At 50.5% G+C, this 16626-nt stretch overlaps 1 protein-coding gene and 1 pseudogene across 1 annotated transcript; one reads left to right on the top strand and one right to left on the bottom strand.

Annotated features, from left to right (window-relative positions):
• Positions 1-16626, bottom strand: part of LOC131562621 (zinc finger protein 883-like) — a 73442-nt pseudogene that overhangs the window by 13704 nt on the left and 43112 nt on the right.
• Positions 1768-2592, top strand: LOC131562350 (gastrula zinc finger protein XlCGF49.1-like). Its single transcript, XM_058812005.1, is given in 2 exon segments — positions 1768-1836; positions 1993-2592. Coding segments are annotated over 2 exon segments (669 nt in total).

Below are 16626 nucleotides of genomic sequence, written 5' to 3'. Positions count from 1 at the left end.
ACAGCAGGGCTGAGAGGGACAGAGACCCCCCCGGCCTCCCCAGGTGTGAGAAGGTCAGAGAGCCCCCCCAGCCCCGAGCACCCTCAGCGGTGAGAGGGACACAGAGCCCCTGGTCCCCAGCCCTGCACAGGCATTGCCTGAGGCCAGAGGGATAGAGACCCCCCGAGCGTCCCCCAGGGTGAGGGGACAGAGACCCCTGAGCATCCCCTGGCACAGGGGTGAGAGGGAGGGAGACCCCCCTGGGGTGAGAATGATGGAGACCCCTGGGGTATGGCCTGGGGTGACAGGGACTGGGACAAACCCCCTAGGGAATGGTCTGGGACAGGGTAAAACCTCCCGAAGCACACCCCAGAGGGAGAGGCACAGAGGCTCCTCGATCAACCCTGGGCACAGGACAAAGTAATGTTGTTTCTTGTCAGAAATCAAAATTAATCCTAGATAAAATGCCTTGAATTTGCTTTTCCCACAAGTCACTTGTGATGGAAATGCAAACAAATCCCAAAATTTTATAAACTTACAATAGAAGCTATTTTGTGGCAAATCCAAATTCCATTGGTCCTGCACAGCTCCAGCTCAGCTGCTGGCACATTCTGATGAAAGAAATGTTGAAATTAGGCCCAATACGGATTATGAAAAGGAAGGGGAAGCTCTGTGTAGCTGTCACAAAGGTGACAGGGACAAAGAGAAAAATTACTCTAACATTTGGCAAAGCCTCCAGCCTTTGAAAGAGAGTGACAGGGACAGAGACGTCACCTGGGGCAGGGCAAGTGTGACATTGTCCCCTGTGTGTGTGGCCTTCCCAGGGTGGGGGTTTTACACCTGAGCCAGTTTGGGTAAGGGGGGTGGTGTTCACCCCCTGAGCAGGGATTACCCCACTGTTTCAGGTTGCAATGCAAGATGTAACCAAATGCATGTTTTCAATCCCCATCTTCATCAACTGCTATAAGCAGGTGGGGCAGAGTTCTTTATCTCTTCCATGAATCACCTCTGATAACGCCCTCCAGGGGAGATATCTTCTGTGAATGGGCCATTGAGTGTCACTGCAGGACTAATAAAATTCCATCATCCCATTGTGGGATGCTCCGCCCAGAGGGAGGATCCAAGAATTCCTACCTGGATATAAGCTGAGGCTGGCAACACCAGCAGCACCTTGCCTACTGGATTCCCAGAGGACAAGAGCTCCATAACCACCAGTGGACCTTCAGAGGAAGACCAGACTCTTCTACAGCATCACTTCTTGGACAGAATCATGTTCATCACTCCAACAGGACTGCAGCCACCATTTAATGGGACTGCAGCCACCACCCTGACCAACATGGTGTCAGGTTATATTCTGACTCTGTCAGTTTAAGGCAGTGTTTCTGTATCATTGCCTTGATCCTAATTTTGTTTTTTGAATTGGAATTCTGACTTAGACTCTCCCCCTGGTTCACCTTCAATCTGGTACAAAATTTAGTGTGCTCATTTCTTGTTTTCCTCCCAAAACAGAATTTCCCATTCCTAAAACTTAGCCAGATGGAGGGAGAGACTGCAAGGAAGAGGAAGATGCCCCAGGACACCCAGGCAGGTGAGGAGGAAGTCAGTGCCCCTTTCCCCCTCTCTCCTGCTCCATCTCCCAGCCCAGCACGGCCCCTGGCTGCAGGACAACCCTGCTGCCAACGCCGTCCTTCCAGGGATGCACTGAGGGGATCTCCTTCCCTTTCCCTCTGGCATGGAGGCAAATCCCATCCTCTCCTTGTCCTTCCTCCCCCAGAGAAGGAGCTGAGGATGGAGACCAGGGAGGACAAATCTCCCGAGCAGAACCTTGTGGAAGAGGCCATTTTGAGCAGTGCCATGGTGCAGAATTACAGCTGGGAGGAAATGCCTCAGAGATCCCACAGGAGTAGGGGCTGCAAACCCAGCCCAGGGTGCTCTGAGGAGAGAAGACCCACCCTGAGCCAGGAAGGTGGACAGAGCTTCAGCCAGAGCACAGAGCTGGTGGTTCGTGAGCAGCTTCATGATCGGGAGAATGCCCACAAGTGCTCAGAGTGTGAGAAGAGCTTCAGGCACAGCAGCACCCTGATCAGCCACCAGATGATCGACACAAGGGAATGGCCCTACAAGTGTGGGGAGTGTGGGAAGGGCTTCAGTTACAGGTCTACCCTTGTGACCCACCAACGCATCCACACCGGGGAGAGGCCCTACGAGTGTCCCGAGTGCCAGAAGAGCTTTCGGACCAGCTCCGATCTCCTCAGACACCAGCTCATTCACACTGGGGAGAGGCCTTTCTGCTGCCCTGAGTGTGGGAAGGGCTTCAAGCGCCAGTCCCACCTCATCATCCACCAGCGCATCCACACTGGGGAGAGGCCCTATGAGTGCCCCACGTGTGGGAAGAGGTTTCAGACCAGCTCAAATCTCCGTCTGCATGAGCGGATTCACACAGAGGGGAGGCCCTTCCGCTGCCCTGACTGTGGGAAGGGATTCAAGCATAAGTTCACCCTCATCAGGCACCAGCGCATCCACACAGGGAAGAGGTCCTTCGAGTGTCCCTAGTGTGGGATGAGTTTCACCCAGAGCTCTGCCTTGACCAGCCACCAATGGAAGCACCGGTAAGGGACGTTCTGTCAGTGGCCCAACAGCAGAAGAGCTTCATGCCCAGCTCCAGCTTCATCCCTCATTGGAGGACCCATATTGGAAAGAGCCCTGGTGATCCATGTTCCCTGTGATCCATGCCAGGAAGACACCTGTCCCTTTTCCTGCCCCTGCCAATGACATGATGTGGGATGGAAGAACATGAGGGTCTGGCCATGGCCCTGTCATTACATTTACTCCCACCTCAGGTCATTGCCAGGGGCAGGAAAGGCACTCTCTCTCTCCCTGAGGAGAAGGGTGAAATTTCCAGGCATGGGAAATTGTGGCCAGGAAGACCCAGTGAGTTGTGTTTAATTTTCCCTGTAAACAGTTTTATTTATCCCTTCTGTTATCAATATTGTTTTTGTTCCTGTTTGTTCCTTATCTCATTGCTGTTCCCAATAAATGGTTTTTATCCCAGCCTGGAATCTTTGCCTTTTGTGCTTTCCATGGAAGGCGGGAGGGCAGCGAGGGCAGCACGGTTTTAGCAGGAGCAGGAAATTGGGGAATCCCATTCCTGAACCCTGGCCCATGGAAACCAAGCATCCCAGCTGGTCCCAGCCATGGTGGCCATGGCAACAGCCTTGGGAGCGGGTCCCTGGCTGGGGCTGTGGGAACCTCTTCCCTCTGGTGCTCAGGGACAGGAGTGGAGGGAACGGCTGCAGCTGAGTCAGGGCAGGCTCAGGTTGGATGTCAGGAAAAGGTTTTTGCCCAGAGGCTGCTGGGGCCCTGCCCAGGCTCCCCAGGGAAGGGTCCCAGCTCCAGGGCTCTCTGAGCTGCAGCAGCGTTTGTACAGCACTGCCAGGCCCAGGCTGGCATTGTTGGGGTGTCCTGGGCAGGGCCAGCAGTTGGACTGGAGGATCCTGATGGGTTTCTCCCAGCTCAGCCAATTCTGTGGTTCTGGGATCCCATGAGCCTGGGGATGGGGCTGCCAATGGTTGCCATGGCAACGGGCTGTGGCTGCAGGCCTGAGCTGGTGTCCATGGCAACCACCCCTGGCATGGGGTCTCCATGGAGCTGCCGAGGGACTGACCATAGCAACAGGGGGCTGGTGATGGTTACCATGGAAACTGACCATAGGAACAGGGGGCTGGTGATCATTGCCTGCTAAGGATCAGTTTTGTCACAGGCCTTCCGAGGTGTTCCATGGGGACTTTCCAAGAGTCTCCAGGCTGTTCCAGAGCTTGAATGTCACAGGCACAGACAGGGGCTCCATGGAGACCTCCCAGGGGATTACTGGGATGGTAAAGAGCCGTGTGGTCAGAGGTAGTCACAGCCATTCCGTGGTGACATCCCAGGGCACCTTGTGCTGCAAAGGCACCAATCTGTCACAAGCACTCACAGGGGCTCCACAGTGACATCCCAGGAGTCCCCAGGTAGCCAAAGAGCTGGGATGTCCCAGACACTCACAGGGGTTCCTGTCATGGGCACAAAGGGAGCTTCAGGCAAAACCTTTATTCCTTTATTGGAGAAACTTCTGCTGAGACATGAGGTTGAGAAATGACACCTAACAGCCACCATGGATCCTCAAACCCCTGCAGGGCCTCGAGACTTCTAAAATTCCTTCAAAGAGAGGTGACTGGAAGCGGTTGGATCCAATCCCAGCCCCAGACTTTGTCAAAGGTGTTAAAGATTAGACAGGTGGAATTGAACTTTAATGCAATTTTCCCCCCAGCATTAAAGATTGAATACCAGATAAATTTATATAAATACAGCTCTGATTTATTCTGATCGTGATTAGACAGAATGGTTCATTCCCACCACAAAGTAAATGAAAAAAGGAGTTATTGTTGCAGTCTGAGGTGGTCTGCACACAACCGTCCCCAAGTTTCTTGTGCCAATGGGTAGGAACCACGAGAGCACCAGCACATAGACACACAGACAAACACACAGACACACAGACACACAGACACACAGACACACACACACAGACACACTCACAGACACACACACACACAGAGAAATGCTGAAAGTGTCCAGGGGCCAAAAACAAAGACAAAGGAGAGTCCAGGGTACAAATGCAGGAAAAGAGGGTTCAGAGTAGAGCACCGGGGATCCAATGCTCTGAGGGTTCAGGGGCTGTACACATAGAAGGGACCAATAGTAAATGCCAGGGTGGATGGGCAGGGTTACACACCAGTGGGAAAACAGAGAAGGGAGAACTCACCAGAACATGAACTTATAGGAGTTAAACGGGTAGAGAAGGCCAAGGGACAGTACAGAACTGGGAAAAATTAACATAGTGCTGCAGAGCACCATGGGGAAGCCTCTTTCCTCACCCTGAGCTGTGAGGAATGCCCAGAGCCTACAGTGTGTCTCTCCAGGCCATTTCTGCTGGCTTTTCCCTGGTAGGCTCACAGGTTTGCACAGTTGTGCAGTATCACAATGATCTCCTTGGTTCTGCAGCCAGGCTGTGGCTGCTGTGTAACAATGGACCTGTGATACCATGAGGCTCCATAGTGGCACCATGGTCCCTTTGGTTCCACAAGGCCGTGCTAGGACATGATGGACCCTTGGTTCCATGAAGGGCCTGGCTCCCACAGCCCCTCACAGGGCCTTAAGGCCTCTCTGAGTTCCCCATGGCCCCTCATGGCCTCTCAAGGCCCTTCATGGCCCCTCATTGTTATGAACAAAAATTCGGTTAATATTTTTTTGTGAGAAAAAGTTACAAAAAGGCAGCCAGAGCACTGTAGCTGCCGAAGTTCTGCGTGTTTTGTTATTGTAATCATGGGTCGTTGTGGCTAATCGCTCCTTTTGTATTAGCAGAGCCTTGCCCGAGGCTAAGTTTTACCTTTCCCAGAATAGTGAAGACACCTGAGAAGGTGGGGGGGTTATGTAAAGTGACTCCAAGACCAGCATTCTGTGTGGGTCCCCCACTCCGAATGTACTGAGAAAACCCCAAAACCAACGAGCCATATAAGAGTTGAGAGACTGAAGTGATGTCTGGATGCGAGGAGCGGAGTGCTGGGCCTGCAGAGATGCTGGAAGCCTTCATTGTTCCTCACCCTGTCTTCGAGAGCCCCCAGGGCCAGGTCTGGGAGGAAGCGAGACCCAGACCAAACCAACATCTGATGGGGACACCACGCCCTAAAGGCTCCCACGAGGACCGGATCCCCCAGCTCTGCCCCTTGTGGACAAAGCTGTGCATATCCTCCTCCTCTGAGTCGCCCTGGGCGCCACGACAGGGACTGCAGCCCTGCCGACCTGCCCACTCCTGAGCTGATCACTTTTAATAAAGGCATTAAAAAGGAGAAGAAGTCTCCTGGCCCTGTTTATTTCACTCATGACAGATGGCCCCTCACAGCCCCTCACAGCCCCTCTCAGCCTCAGGCCTGGGGCTCCACCCAAGGCAGGAGAACAGGTTGGGCCCTACTTGTTCTGCTTTCATTTCAGTCCCTTCACAGCCATGAGTACAGAAAGGCTGAAATGGAGCCTTTCCCCAGCATTTCCCTCGGGGTTAATTGTGGGCTGAAGCTCTGTGCTGGCCCCGGCCCCAGCGCCACCATCCCTGCAGCCACCCGGCCTTTGCTGTCCCCCCCCGTGTCCGTTCCCTGTCCCCGAGTCCCGCCCGGCTCTGGCAGCAGCAGCAGCCGCAGCGCAGGGGGCGCCGGCCCGGCCCAGCCGGGGCTCCCGGCCAGGAGCAGCAGCAGCGCCGGCCCCTTCCCGCCTGCTCCTGCCTCTGCTCCCAAGGGCTTTTTCCAGCTCAGTTCTGGAGCAGAGCAACCAGCACCCACACACAGCCCTGACTGCTCAGGGCCCGCCTGTGCTGCCCCGAGCCAGCCCTCAGAGGAAGAAAGGATTGGGTTCCAGCACTGTTTCCAGCTCTGTTTTACTCACCCTGAGGTGAAAGGAAGAGGCTGCTGGTGTATTACAGCAACCTGAGTGGGTCGCTGGGGTGGTGAGAGAAAGACGAGAATCTTGTTTCTTGATCAGAAGGCTGAATTTATTGATATATGATATATAATACATTATGACTATACTAATAGGAATAAAGAGAGAAGTTGCAGAGCTGCTAAGCTAAGCTAAGAATAGAAAGAAAGAATCTATAACAAAGTTGAGTCCAGGGACTCTGTCCCCAGCTTGCTCCTGTGATTGGCTCTTAATTATAAACATCAGAACATGAACCAATCACAGGTGCATCTTATTGCATTCCACAGCAGCTGATAACAATTGTTTACATTCTCTTCCTCTGGGGCCCTCAGCTTCCCAGAAAATGCAGAAATCTGAAAGAAAGTATTTCTGTGAAAAAATGTCTGCGACACTGGTGCCTTTGCCTTGGGAACTGCAGATCATGGCTGCTCTTGGCCCTCTTCTGCTTGCCACCTGAATTTTATCCATAAAAATGCAAGTGCCTCTTTCAGTTGGTGCTACCCATGGTGCTTTCATGACAGTGAAGTCAGTATTTTTGTCACAGGCATAAAGATCAGCAGATACTGAAAAGCTCACCAGCCCCTGAACACTAAGATGAGGGGAATTAAAGCCACACAGGCCACATTTGCAGCGCTCAAATACAGCCCTGTTGCTGACGTTGTTGAAATAGAATAAGCTGACAGAGGCTGTCACAGAATTTGCCTCCGCAATGTGGAATTAAATAAAAAAATCCACCAGGAGAAACAGAAACCAGAACTTCTTGACTCACTTCATTGCTCCTTCCTAGCAGCAGGAAACACAGATGCCCAGAGGTGTTTTGCACTGCTGCTGCCCCCAGTTTGAGCCCAGGCTCTGCCCAGTCCCAGCGGGAACCTGAGCCCAGCCCAGGGAGCTCAGTGCACACGGGGCCAGGCCCAGAGCCCCGGGCACGGCCGCCCATTGCGGGGCAGCGGCACAGACGGAATGTCCTGCGGCCCAAACCTGCTGCTCCTGCCACACAGCGCCAGCCTTCTCCCCCTCCTCCTCCTCTCACAGCACGGCACAAATTCCAGCTTGGAGGAGGCTGCCCCAGAGAGGGCTCCAGCTCCTGTTCCAGCCTGAGTGTCCCTGCAGAGGAACAGGGCATCTTTCAGCCACTTCCACAAGCTCAGGCTTCACACTTCATAGGGAATCTGGGATGCAAATGGCCTTGCTAAGAAAGCCAAAAGATGAGGGAATGGATTAGTAATTAGTAGAAAAATTTACCCTTCTTCCAGGCAAGGTTCACCCGGTCATTCCCTGCATTTCTCCTTTTCAGATTGTTTCAGTCAGCTACTCTGAGAGGTCCATCTTGTTCTGGTACTTATCATGAACTGATTGTGCTCTTGATTTATGCACCAAGGCACCAGATGTGGAATTCAGAAACAAACTCCCTCTGTCAGAGCATTTTCACATTCCAGATAATTTTCAAGATGTCCAGTGACGGGTTGGAATGATCGTCACACAACTCTCCACTTGAGGCTGCAGGCTCTGGAGATTCTTTCTCTGCATTCAGCCAGGCTTGTATTCCCTAACAATTCTTTGTACCACCCCCTATTTTCTTAGCCTAGAAAAGCAACAATGAAAACCTTACCCATAGCACAACTCCCCAGTCCACCAGGAAAAGAAAGGACAAGTTGTCAAGTCCTCAAAACTTTTGTCCTGTTTTGCTGCAAGAGTCCTGCTGCACACAGTGTGGAAAGCCAAGAGAAGCCGCAGTTGGTGGCACGTCTTGTGACAAGAGCTCAACCTCATTCTCCAGGAAAGGTCTCTGAGAAGAGCAGACAGGATCACAGAGAAGATTCCTGGAAAACTGAACCAGCATTCCAGAAGTGAAATGAAAATGGAAAGAAATCATCTGAAATGTTTTCCTCAGTTTATTTCTATGCTCCTCTTTTCCATCTTGCAATACTTCTCCATGCCATAAGTTCTAAATGCATCTCACCTCTAAGATCAACGACTTAGTGAGTTTTAGACACACTAAAATACCATGACCTGCACAGTTTGCCTTCCCCTGTTTTTGTTGGAAAGCAAAGCTGGAGACACAAGTGCAGCGCTTGGGTCAGGCACAAATCCTGCAGTCAGGGAATGTGCTCTGGCAGTGTGTGACCCTCAGCAGGGACAATGCTCAGCAATGCTGCAGGCAGGGAATGTGCCCCGGCAGTGTGTGACCCTCAGCAGGGACAATGCTCAGCAGCGTTGCTGTGCTCGGTCTCCATGGAACCATGCCAGGAGCAGCTGCTGAGCACAGAAGCCATCGCAGCCCCCGCCCTGCTCCAGAGCCCCTTGGCAGGGTGGGCTCCTGCCCTGGCTCTTTGTGCCAGGAGCTGGCAGCGCTGGGTGCAAGGAGTCCAGGGAGGGCACAGAAACGCTGGGTGAGAAATGCTGGGGCACAGCGAGATGGGCGAGTGCAGCTGGCCAGGGCAGAGGAGCAGCACGCACAGGGGGCACAGCCTGCAGGACAGATGGCCAAGGAGAGAAAACATCTTCTCAGGAGGGTGGAGAACAAACTTTTAGTTGCAAACTTCAGAGAATGAGGTATTTGGGAAATCTTAAATAGCATTGAATTACAGTAAATCACTTCATAAAGCACTGACTTAGCAAACTCTAACCTGTCCAACTTCAAGTTATCCAGATTTCGAGAAGATGAAGTCAGGAGAAGAGAGAGAGGGAGACAGAGATCCACAGTCAGTCATGGATCTCAGCTGCTGTGAGCTCCAGGGCCGTGGGATGTGTCAGTGTCACACCCGTGTCACAGCCTGACCTGCTCTGGTCCCTCTCTCAGGTGGGGTTTTTGGGGTACCAGGGGCTTGGCAATCACTTTGGGGCTGGGCCAGAGGCTGCAGTGGCTGGGTTGGGGCAGTGACCACCCCACCTATGCAGAACTCTCCCTGCCCCCAAACACGCACTGGAGATGTCTGGGGCTGTTCATCATTTCTCTGCTCTCCAGCACCAAGGCAACGGACTCTGGCTACAGCTCTGAGCTCGTGCCCAAGGCAACCACCCCTGGCAATGGGGGTCCATGGAGCTGCTCTCAGGAAAGACCCCCAAGAGCTGGGGAGTGCCCAAAAACTGCCTCAGAAACATGAGATACTCCAAAATCTCTTCAGGAATGTGGATTATTCAAGAACTCATTCAGTAATGGGCTCCCCCTCCCTTCATCATCCCCAAACTTTGGCTGTCTCATTCCAGACCCCAGCCCACCTCCCCAGTCAATCCCCAACCCATCCCACCCCTCCTGGACATCAACGCCCCCTTTCCAAGCCATATTTCCCCCATTTCCCACCTCCCAAACCCCATCCCACCCATCCTGCCCCACCTAATGCCCATGTCAAGCCTCCTGATTTGAAGGCCACTTTGCTCAATCCCCTTCCAACCCCATTCCACACCAAAGAGCTGTGGAATCCAGGAGTTTTGGGGTGGGATTGAGTAGTTTTCAGTGGCATTGAGTTGACAGATTGAACCCTCTTGTCTCTTTTAGTGCCAAGAAAGGGAAACAAGTACATCAAATACCCCCAAATTCTCCCAATTATCTCCCTGAATCCCAGATTGCCCTGAAACACAAGTAAAAAGTGAGGCTTTAGATGCCCTTGATGAATTTATTGAGTTTTACCCCAATTTTCTCTTTTTTAAAGAGATGAAGATGAATCCAAAGAAAATTAGGGTCAAAACAAAAGAAAGTCCAACCGCCTTCCCAATGCAGATCACCAGGAATGTGGATGGCCAGGGCTCTGACCAACGTGGGTCCTCCCATGGGGGATGAAGCTGGAGCAGAGCATGAAGCTCCCCCTGCAGCTGGGGCACTCACAGGGCTGCCCTTACCGGTGTCTCCGTTAGTGTTGGGTAAAGAACGAGCGGTCTGAGAAGCTCTTTCCACACTGGGGACACTCTTAGGGCCTCTCCCCGGTGTGGATGCGCCGGTGGGTGATGAGGGTGGAGTTGTGCCTGAAGCCCTTCCTGCAGTCAGGGCAGCAGAAGGGCCTCTCCTCGGTGTGAATGCGCTCATGTACAAGGAGGTGGGTGCTGGTGTGAAACCTCTTCTGACACTGGGGACACTCGTAGGGCCTCTCCCCAGTGTGGAACCTCTGGTGGACAACCAGGTCAGACCTGTGGCTGAAGTTCATCCCACATTCCAAGCACTCGTAGGGCCGTTCCCCAGTGTGGATCCTCTGGTGGCAGATCAGGTTGAATCTCTTCCTGAAGCTCTTCCCACACTCCAAGCACTCATAGGGCCTCTCGCTGGCATGAAGCTGCTCATGGGCCACCAGCTCTGTGCTCTGGCTGAAGCTCTGTCCACCTTCCTGGCCCAGGGTGGGTCTTCTCTCCTCAGAGCACCCTGGGCTGGGTTTGCAGCCCCTCCTTGTGTGGAATTGCTGGGGCTTTTCCTCCCCATTGGGTTCCTGCACTGTGGAGTCACTCAAAACAGCCTCTTCCATGAGGTTCTGCTGTGGGGATTTGTCCTCCCTGGTCTCCATCCTCAGCTCCTTCCCTGGGGAAGGAAGGACAAGGAGAGGATGGGATTTGCCTCCTTGCCACCCGAAAGGGGAAGGAAATCCCCCCAGTGCATCCCCATCAGGACGGGGTTTGCAGCAGGGTTGTCCTGCAGCCGGGGCCCGTGCTGGGCTGGGAGATGGAGCAGGAGAGAGGGGGAAAGGGGCACTGACTTCCTCCTCACCTGCCTGGTTGTCCTGGGGCATCTTCCTCTTCCTCCAAGCCTTCTCCTCCTCCATATTGCCAAGATTTGGGAATGGGAAATCCTGGTTTGGGGAAAAACAAGGTGTGAATGCCTTGGGCTGGGGATTCCTCCCACCCAAGTCCATCACCAGAAGTCATCTGGTGTCCATAAAATCCTTCAAAAATCAAGAGTGAATCAAAAAAAGCCACCAGGATTTTCCCGTTTCCCGTCTCTTGGGTTCTGGTGGTCCCCTGTCTCAGGGCTGTTGGAGATCCCATGGGCACTGGGGATCTCCCCTCTCCAGGGTCCTGCTTGGGGATGTTGGGGGGTTTTGGGGTCCCCTTCTCCAGCTTCACCCCAGTCCTGTCACTAGGGGCTGTCCCCTCTTCCCACCACCCTGTCCTGGTTTAGGGCAAATTTGGGAGAAAATCTCCAAAAGAGTTTCCTCTAGAAAGAAGATTCAAGTGGCCCCTCCTCCAACCAGATCAAGAAAATATTTCCATGGAGAAAAGGGGAAAAAACCTGTTTATTTAACAGGCAAAGCATTCACCAGTGAAGCCATTTATTATAATGGTTAATAGCTTCTGAAAAATAAAAGAATTAAAGACACTCAAAATATATTAAGGGAATTGCAGCAGTTAATAAATAACCTAAAATACACTTTCAGGAAGATCTTTGATCAGATACTTAGGTAAGGCAATGTAAAAATACACTCACAATATTTGGATAGGTAATCTAAAATACACTCACAGAAGAAACTTTGGAATTAGAATATTTGAAGAAGAAGAAGTGGAAGCCAATAAGTTAAAGTGACCTGCCAAGCCGTTAGGATCAAGCCAAGTACAACAGTTACTTCAGCTAAGTCATGGAAAAACATGCCAAGGATAACAGGAAGAAGACCAAATTAGGAAAAGCTTAAAATTTAACTGAGGAAGATCAAGAATTCCCAGAAGACTCCGCCTGCCTATGAATATGCATGTAATAAATGATGTAATCCTTGTTTAAAATTGTATAAAAACCCGCTTTTGCGGTGCATAATCCAGAAATCCATTTCGTGATTTCTCCGACGCGTCGTAATAAAATACCTCCTGCTTATCTGACTTAGGCTGAGTCTCTTAAGCAGTTATTCTCGCCTTTTGGGGCAAATTCGGCATCATTTTCTGGCGACCCAGATGGGACGAGACAGGAGATCCGGGCCCTGAGGTCCTCCCGGGCCGGGTCCGGGGTCGGGATTCTCTGGGCGCCCCTGACGAATTTTTGTCAAGAAGAGACCCCCCCTGGACTGGCGCCTTGGTGGACGGAGGGTTCCCTGCATCTCCTGCTTCAATTAAGAGGTATTTTAATTGTTTATTGGTTTTATTGGTAAGGAAACGGGGGTCAGACGTGACCGCCCGAAGGGAAAGCTGGGGGACGCCCCGGTAACGAATCCCATTGGGTTGCTAGCATTGGTTTGCCAGGGTTGTTGCTAGCATTGGTTTGCCAGGAGATTCCCGGCATTGTTTTTGTAAAGAAAAGGACAAAAGTCCTGCTGAAAGAAGTGTTTGTTTATCTTGGTATTTTTTGGTCTGTATGGGAAACTGTTTTAACATTGTGCTTGATGTTGTAATACTGTGAATTAAGGGTTAAGAACTGAAACTGCTATCTGAAGAGGTCTGTCAGCCGGTGATCTTTTGTGTCTGTTCTATGTGTTTGTTGCAAAATCTTACAAAAAAAATATTTTGCTGCTCTCTCTATAATTTTTAGAAGAGAATAAGTTGATAGATATCCGGAAGAAAATTGTGACCTCCTGCAATTGTTACACTGTCTACGGTTGCGATTGCACGAATCTGGCAAACCGGTGTCTCACGGTCTGTAGGTGACCTCGCGTGACCAAACCCGGTAACAGTCTGTTCTGATATAGACCATAAGGTAGGAATTCCTTTATAAAGGTGCGCGTGTATGGTTGAGAGTGAATAAGATGCAGCATCGCTGCGACGCGAGAAGCCAGGACAAAAGCGACTGAAAATTGTGTGTGAAGTGTTAAACCAACACAGGGAATAACTATGGGAAGTCAACAGAGTAAGGACGTAAATATGAAAACCCCCTTAGGATGTATCCTAAAACACTGGAAGGACTTGGGAGGGATCCCGGGGGGAAACATAAGTAAAAAGACACTCCTTAAATATTGTACGCAGTGGTGGCCATTGTACAAGTTAGATGACAATGAGAAATGGCCGCCGGAGGGAACAACTAATTATAATACTATTTTGCAATTGATGCTTTTCCTTCGCCGACTTAACAAATGGGACGAAGTGATGTATGCTGATATGTTCTTTACCCTAAGAAATAAACCGGAGTGGCAAAAAGAGTGCGGGGTAAATGTAGCACCTCAGGACCCCCTAGTGCTAGCCCTGGAAAAAGATAAGAAAGGTTCAAAGCCTAAAGAACGGTGCTGTGATGCATGTAGCATTGGGCAACAATGTCTTAAATTGACAAGAAGGGATAGTGGAAAGGAGAGCGAAATAAGCCTGTGGGAATACCATCCATTCGCCCCAGGACGGGAAGGGCCTCTTCCCAGGCCAAAGGAGGAACAAGGGGATCCTAGCCCCTTAAAGGAGCTGGAACGATGGTGGAAATCTAAGTTTGGGCACAGTCCTCAGAAACTAGATAACACTTGGGAGGAGGATAGTCTATTAAAATCGGGGATGGACAAGAAGGAAAGCAGCCCGCAGGGACCAGATAGTCCACAGGGGTCGGGAAGCTACAAGGATGCTGACAGCCCACCCAGATTAGAAGTTGAGAGGGAAGAAGGCAGCCCACATGGAACAGAGAGTCGAGGGGAGACACGCAGCCTCCCCGAACTAAGTCCATATGGGGATGGTAGTACACCCAGAAGTGGAGGTTTTGGGAAATCAGGTACCTGTAGAATAGAAACTAGCACACCGAGGACTGGGGATAACTCACTGGGAGGCAACGTCTCTAAGCTAAGGTATAGTGAGAAGAATGACACTGAGACATGCGAAAGGGAGGCAGAGAACAACTCACAGAAGCTGAATATAATAATTCAGATAGAGGATAAGAGAGATGGAAGGGGAACAGAAGATGAGGACAGTAGCCCGGAACAGGATAGGCGCCGGCAGATGCGGGAAGAAAGGCGACAGATGCAGAGCGAGGCGCGGCTGGACTGTGTAAACCATGCCAGGGGGGTAGTAGGAAAAGAGTTAACAGAAATAGAAGGTGAAGATGAAGAACAGGGAAAGGGAAAGAGAAAAGAGAAGAGAAAGAATAGGGAAGACATTGAGGCACAGGAAGATCCTGGGGAAGGGACTAGTCATTCGTATTATACCAGATCTGTGGCACGGAGGGAAGCAAAGCAAGAAGAGGAACGGAACCATACAATAGCTCCTCTCCGACAACTTATGCCAATGGTAGGAGAAAGGACCAGGGTAAAGGTACCGTTCTCCACAAGTGATCTGAACAATTGGAGGGATGAGGCAAGGAACTTCAGGAGGAATCCAGAGGGAGTAGCGAAGAGGTTTGAATTAATGGCAAAGAATTTAGATATTGATTGGGAAGATATAGAGGTGATGTTGTCAGAATTGACAGATACAGAAAGGGAACTCGTATTGGAAACAGGAAAACGACATGCTCAAGTATTATCAGGGAGACTAGAAGATAATTTCCCCAGCAGTAAACCAGAATGGGATCCGGGCAACGAAGAGCACTATCGACGATTGGTACAGTACAGAAAGCTGATAGCGATGGGCTTGCGTAATGCGATCCCTAAGGCTATCAATTGGTCGATGTTATATGACATTAGGCAGGGAAAGGATGAGACCCCGTCAGAGTTTTTGGATAGACTTAGGGCAGCCATGAGACAATACACACCCCTGGACCCAGCAACGGAAGAAGGGAAACAACACCTGTTAGGATTAATGATGGGACAGAGTAACCCAGACATCAGAAAGAAATTGCAAAAGCTTGAACATCCAGAAAATAAAAACCTGGAGGCCTTGTTGAATGAGGCATGGAAGGTATATAATAATAGAGAAGTTGAGGAGAAGAAAAGGGAGGACAGGAGGATAGCTCGAGTAGTGGCTGTGGCAGTGGCAGCTCAGAAGACAGGTCACTCGGAACCTGGAACCAGGGGTAGGGGTAGAGGCTACCCGGTGAGAGGGGGAGGAAGGTTCCAACCCCACCCAGCTAGAGTAGGGCCAGATCAATGTGCATACTGCCTACAGACGGGACACTGGAAACAGGAATGCCCCCAGTTAAAGAGAAGGTTAATGGTCACCACTACCACCACACAGCAAGAAAGTGAATGAGGGGGACCGGTGGGCCATACCCTAGCAGACCCACTGGTTAAAATGGAGCTAGGGGAAGGTAAAAAGGAATTGGACTTTTTGATTGATACGGGAGCAACCTTTTCAGTTTTAAATCAAGAATTGGTACCTAAAAGTGATGAATTTGTACAAGTTGTGGGAGCAACAGGCCAACCAGAAAAGGCTTACTTTTTGAAACCTATCAAATACAAAATTGGGAAACAAATGGGAATACACCAGTTTCTGTATTTGCCAAATTCGCCAAAACCTCTACTAGGGAGAGACTTATTAGAAAACTTGGGAGCTATAATAAAGTTCAAAAAGGACAGATTTGAATTTCAAGTAAAAGAAGAACAACTGATTACAGCCCTAAGCCTAACAATCAGTTGTGTGAAACCTAAACCTGAGAATCACAATTTTGAGCGAATCCTGAGCGAGGCATACCCATTAGTATGGGCTACTGATATACCTGGAAAATCAAAACAAGCAGCACCGATTGTTGTTGAACTTAAAGATGGGGCAAGACCGGTGGTAAGAAAACAATACCCTTTGAGAATAGAAGACAGGAAGGGGATTGAGCCCATAATCAAAAGGTTTTTGGAACTGGGGTTATTGGTAGAATGTGAATCGGATTTTAATACACCAATCTTGCCAGTAAAGAAACCTAATGGAGCTTACAGACTAGTTCAGGACTTGAGAGCAGTAAACGAAATAACCAAGATATTACATCCTTTAGTTGCTAATCCATACACGCTTTTAACTAGACTCAAGGATAATTTGACCTGGTTCACTGTATTAGACTTGAAAGATGCATTTTTCTGCCTTCCCTTAGCTCCCGAGAGTCAAAAGATTTTTGCCTTTGAATGGGAATCTGTAGATAAAGGAAGAAAGACCCAACTTACCTGGACGGTATTGCCCCAAGGATGGACAAACTCCCCTACGATTTTTGGGAATCAATTAGCCAAAGAATTAGAACAGTGGGAAAGGCCGCTGGGAGATGGCACCCTTCTGCAATACGTAGATGACCTTTTAATAGCAACAGTGACAGAGGAAGAATGCATTGAATGGACTATTTCCTTGTTAAATTTCCTGGGTTTAAGTGGATACCGAGTCTCTCAACAGAAAGCACAGCTGGTGCAAAAAGAAGTAGTG

This window comes from Ammospiza caudacuta, chromosome 11, assembly GCF_027887145.1.
Source record: "Ammospiza caudacuta isolate bAmmCau1 chromosome 11, bAmmCau1.pri, whole genome shotgun sequence".
Classification (NCBI taxonomy): Eukaryota; Metazoa; Chordata; class Aves; order Passeriformes; family Passerellidae; genus Ammospiza; species Ammospiza caudacuta.
The sequence above is the reverse complement of the archived record's forward strand: the minus strand, read 5'-3'. Positions and strand labels throughout refer to the sequence as shown.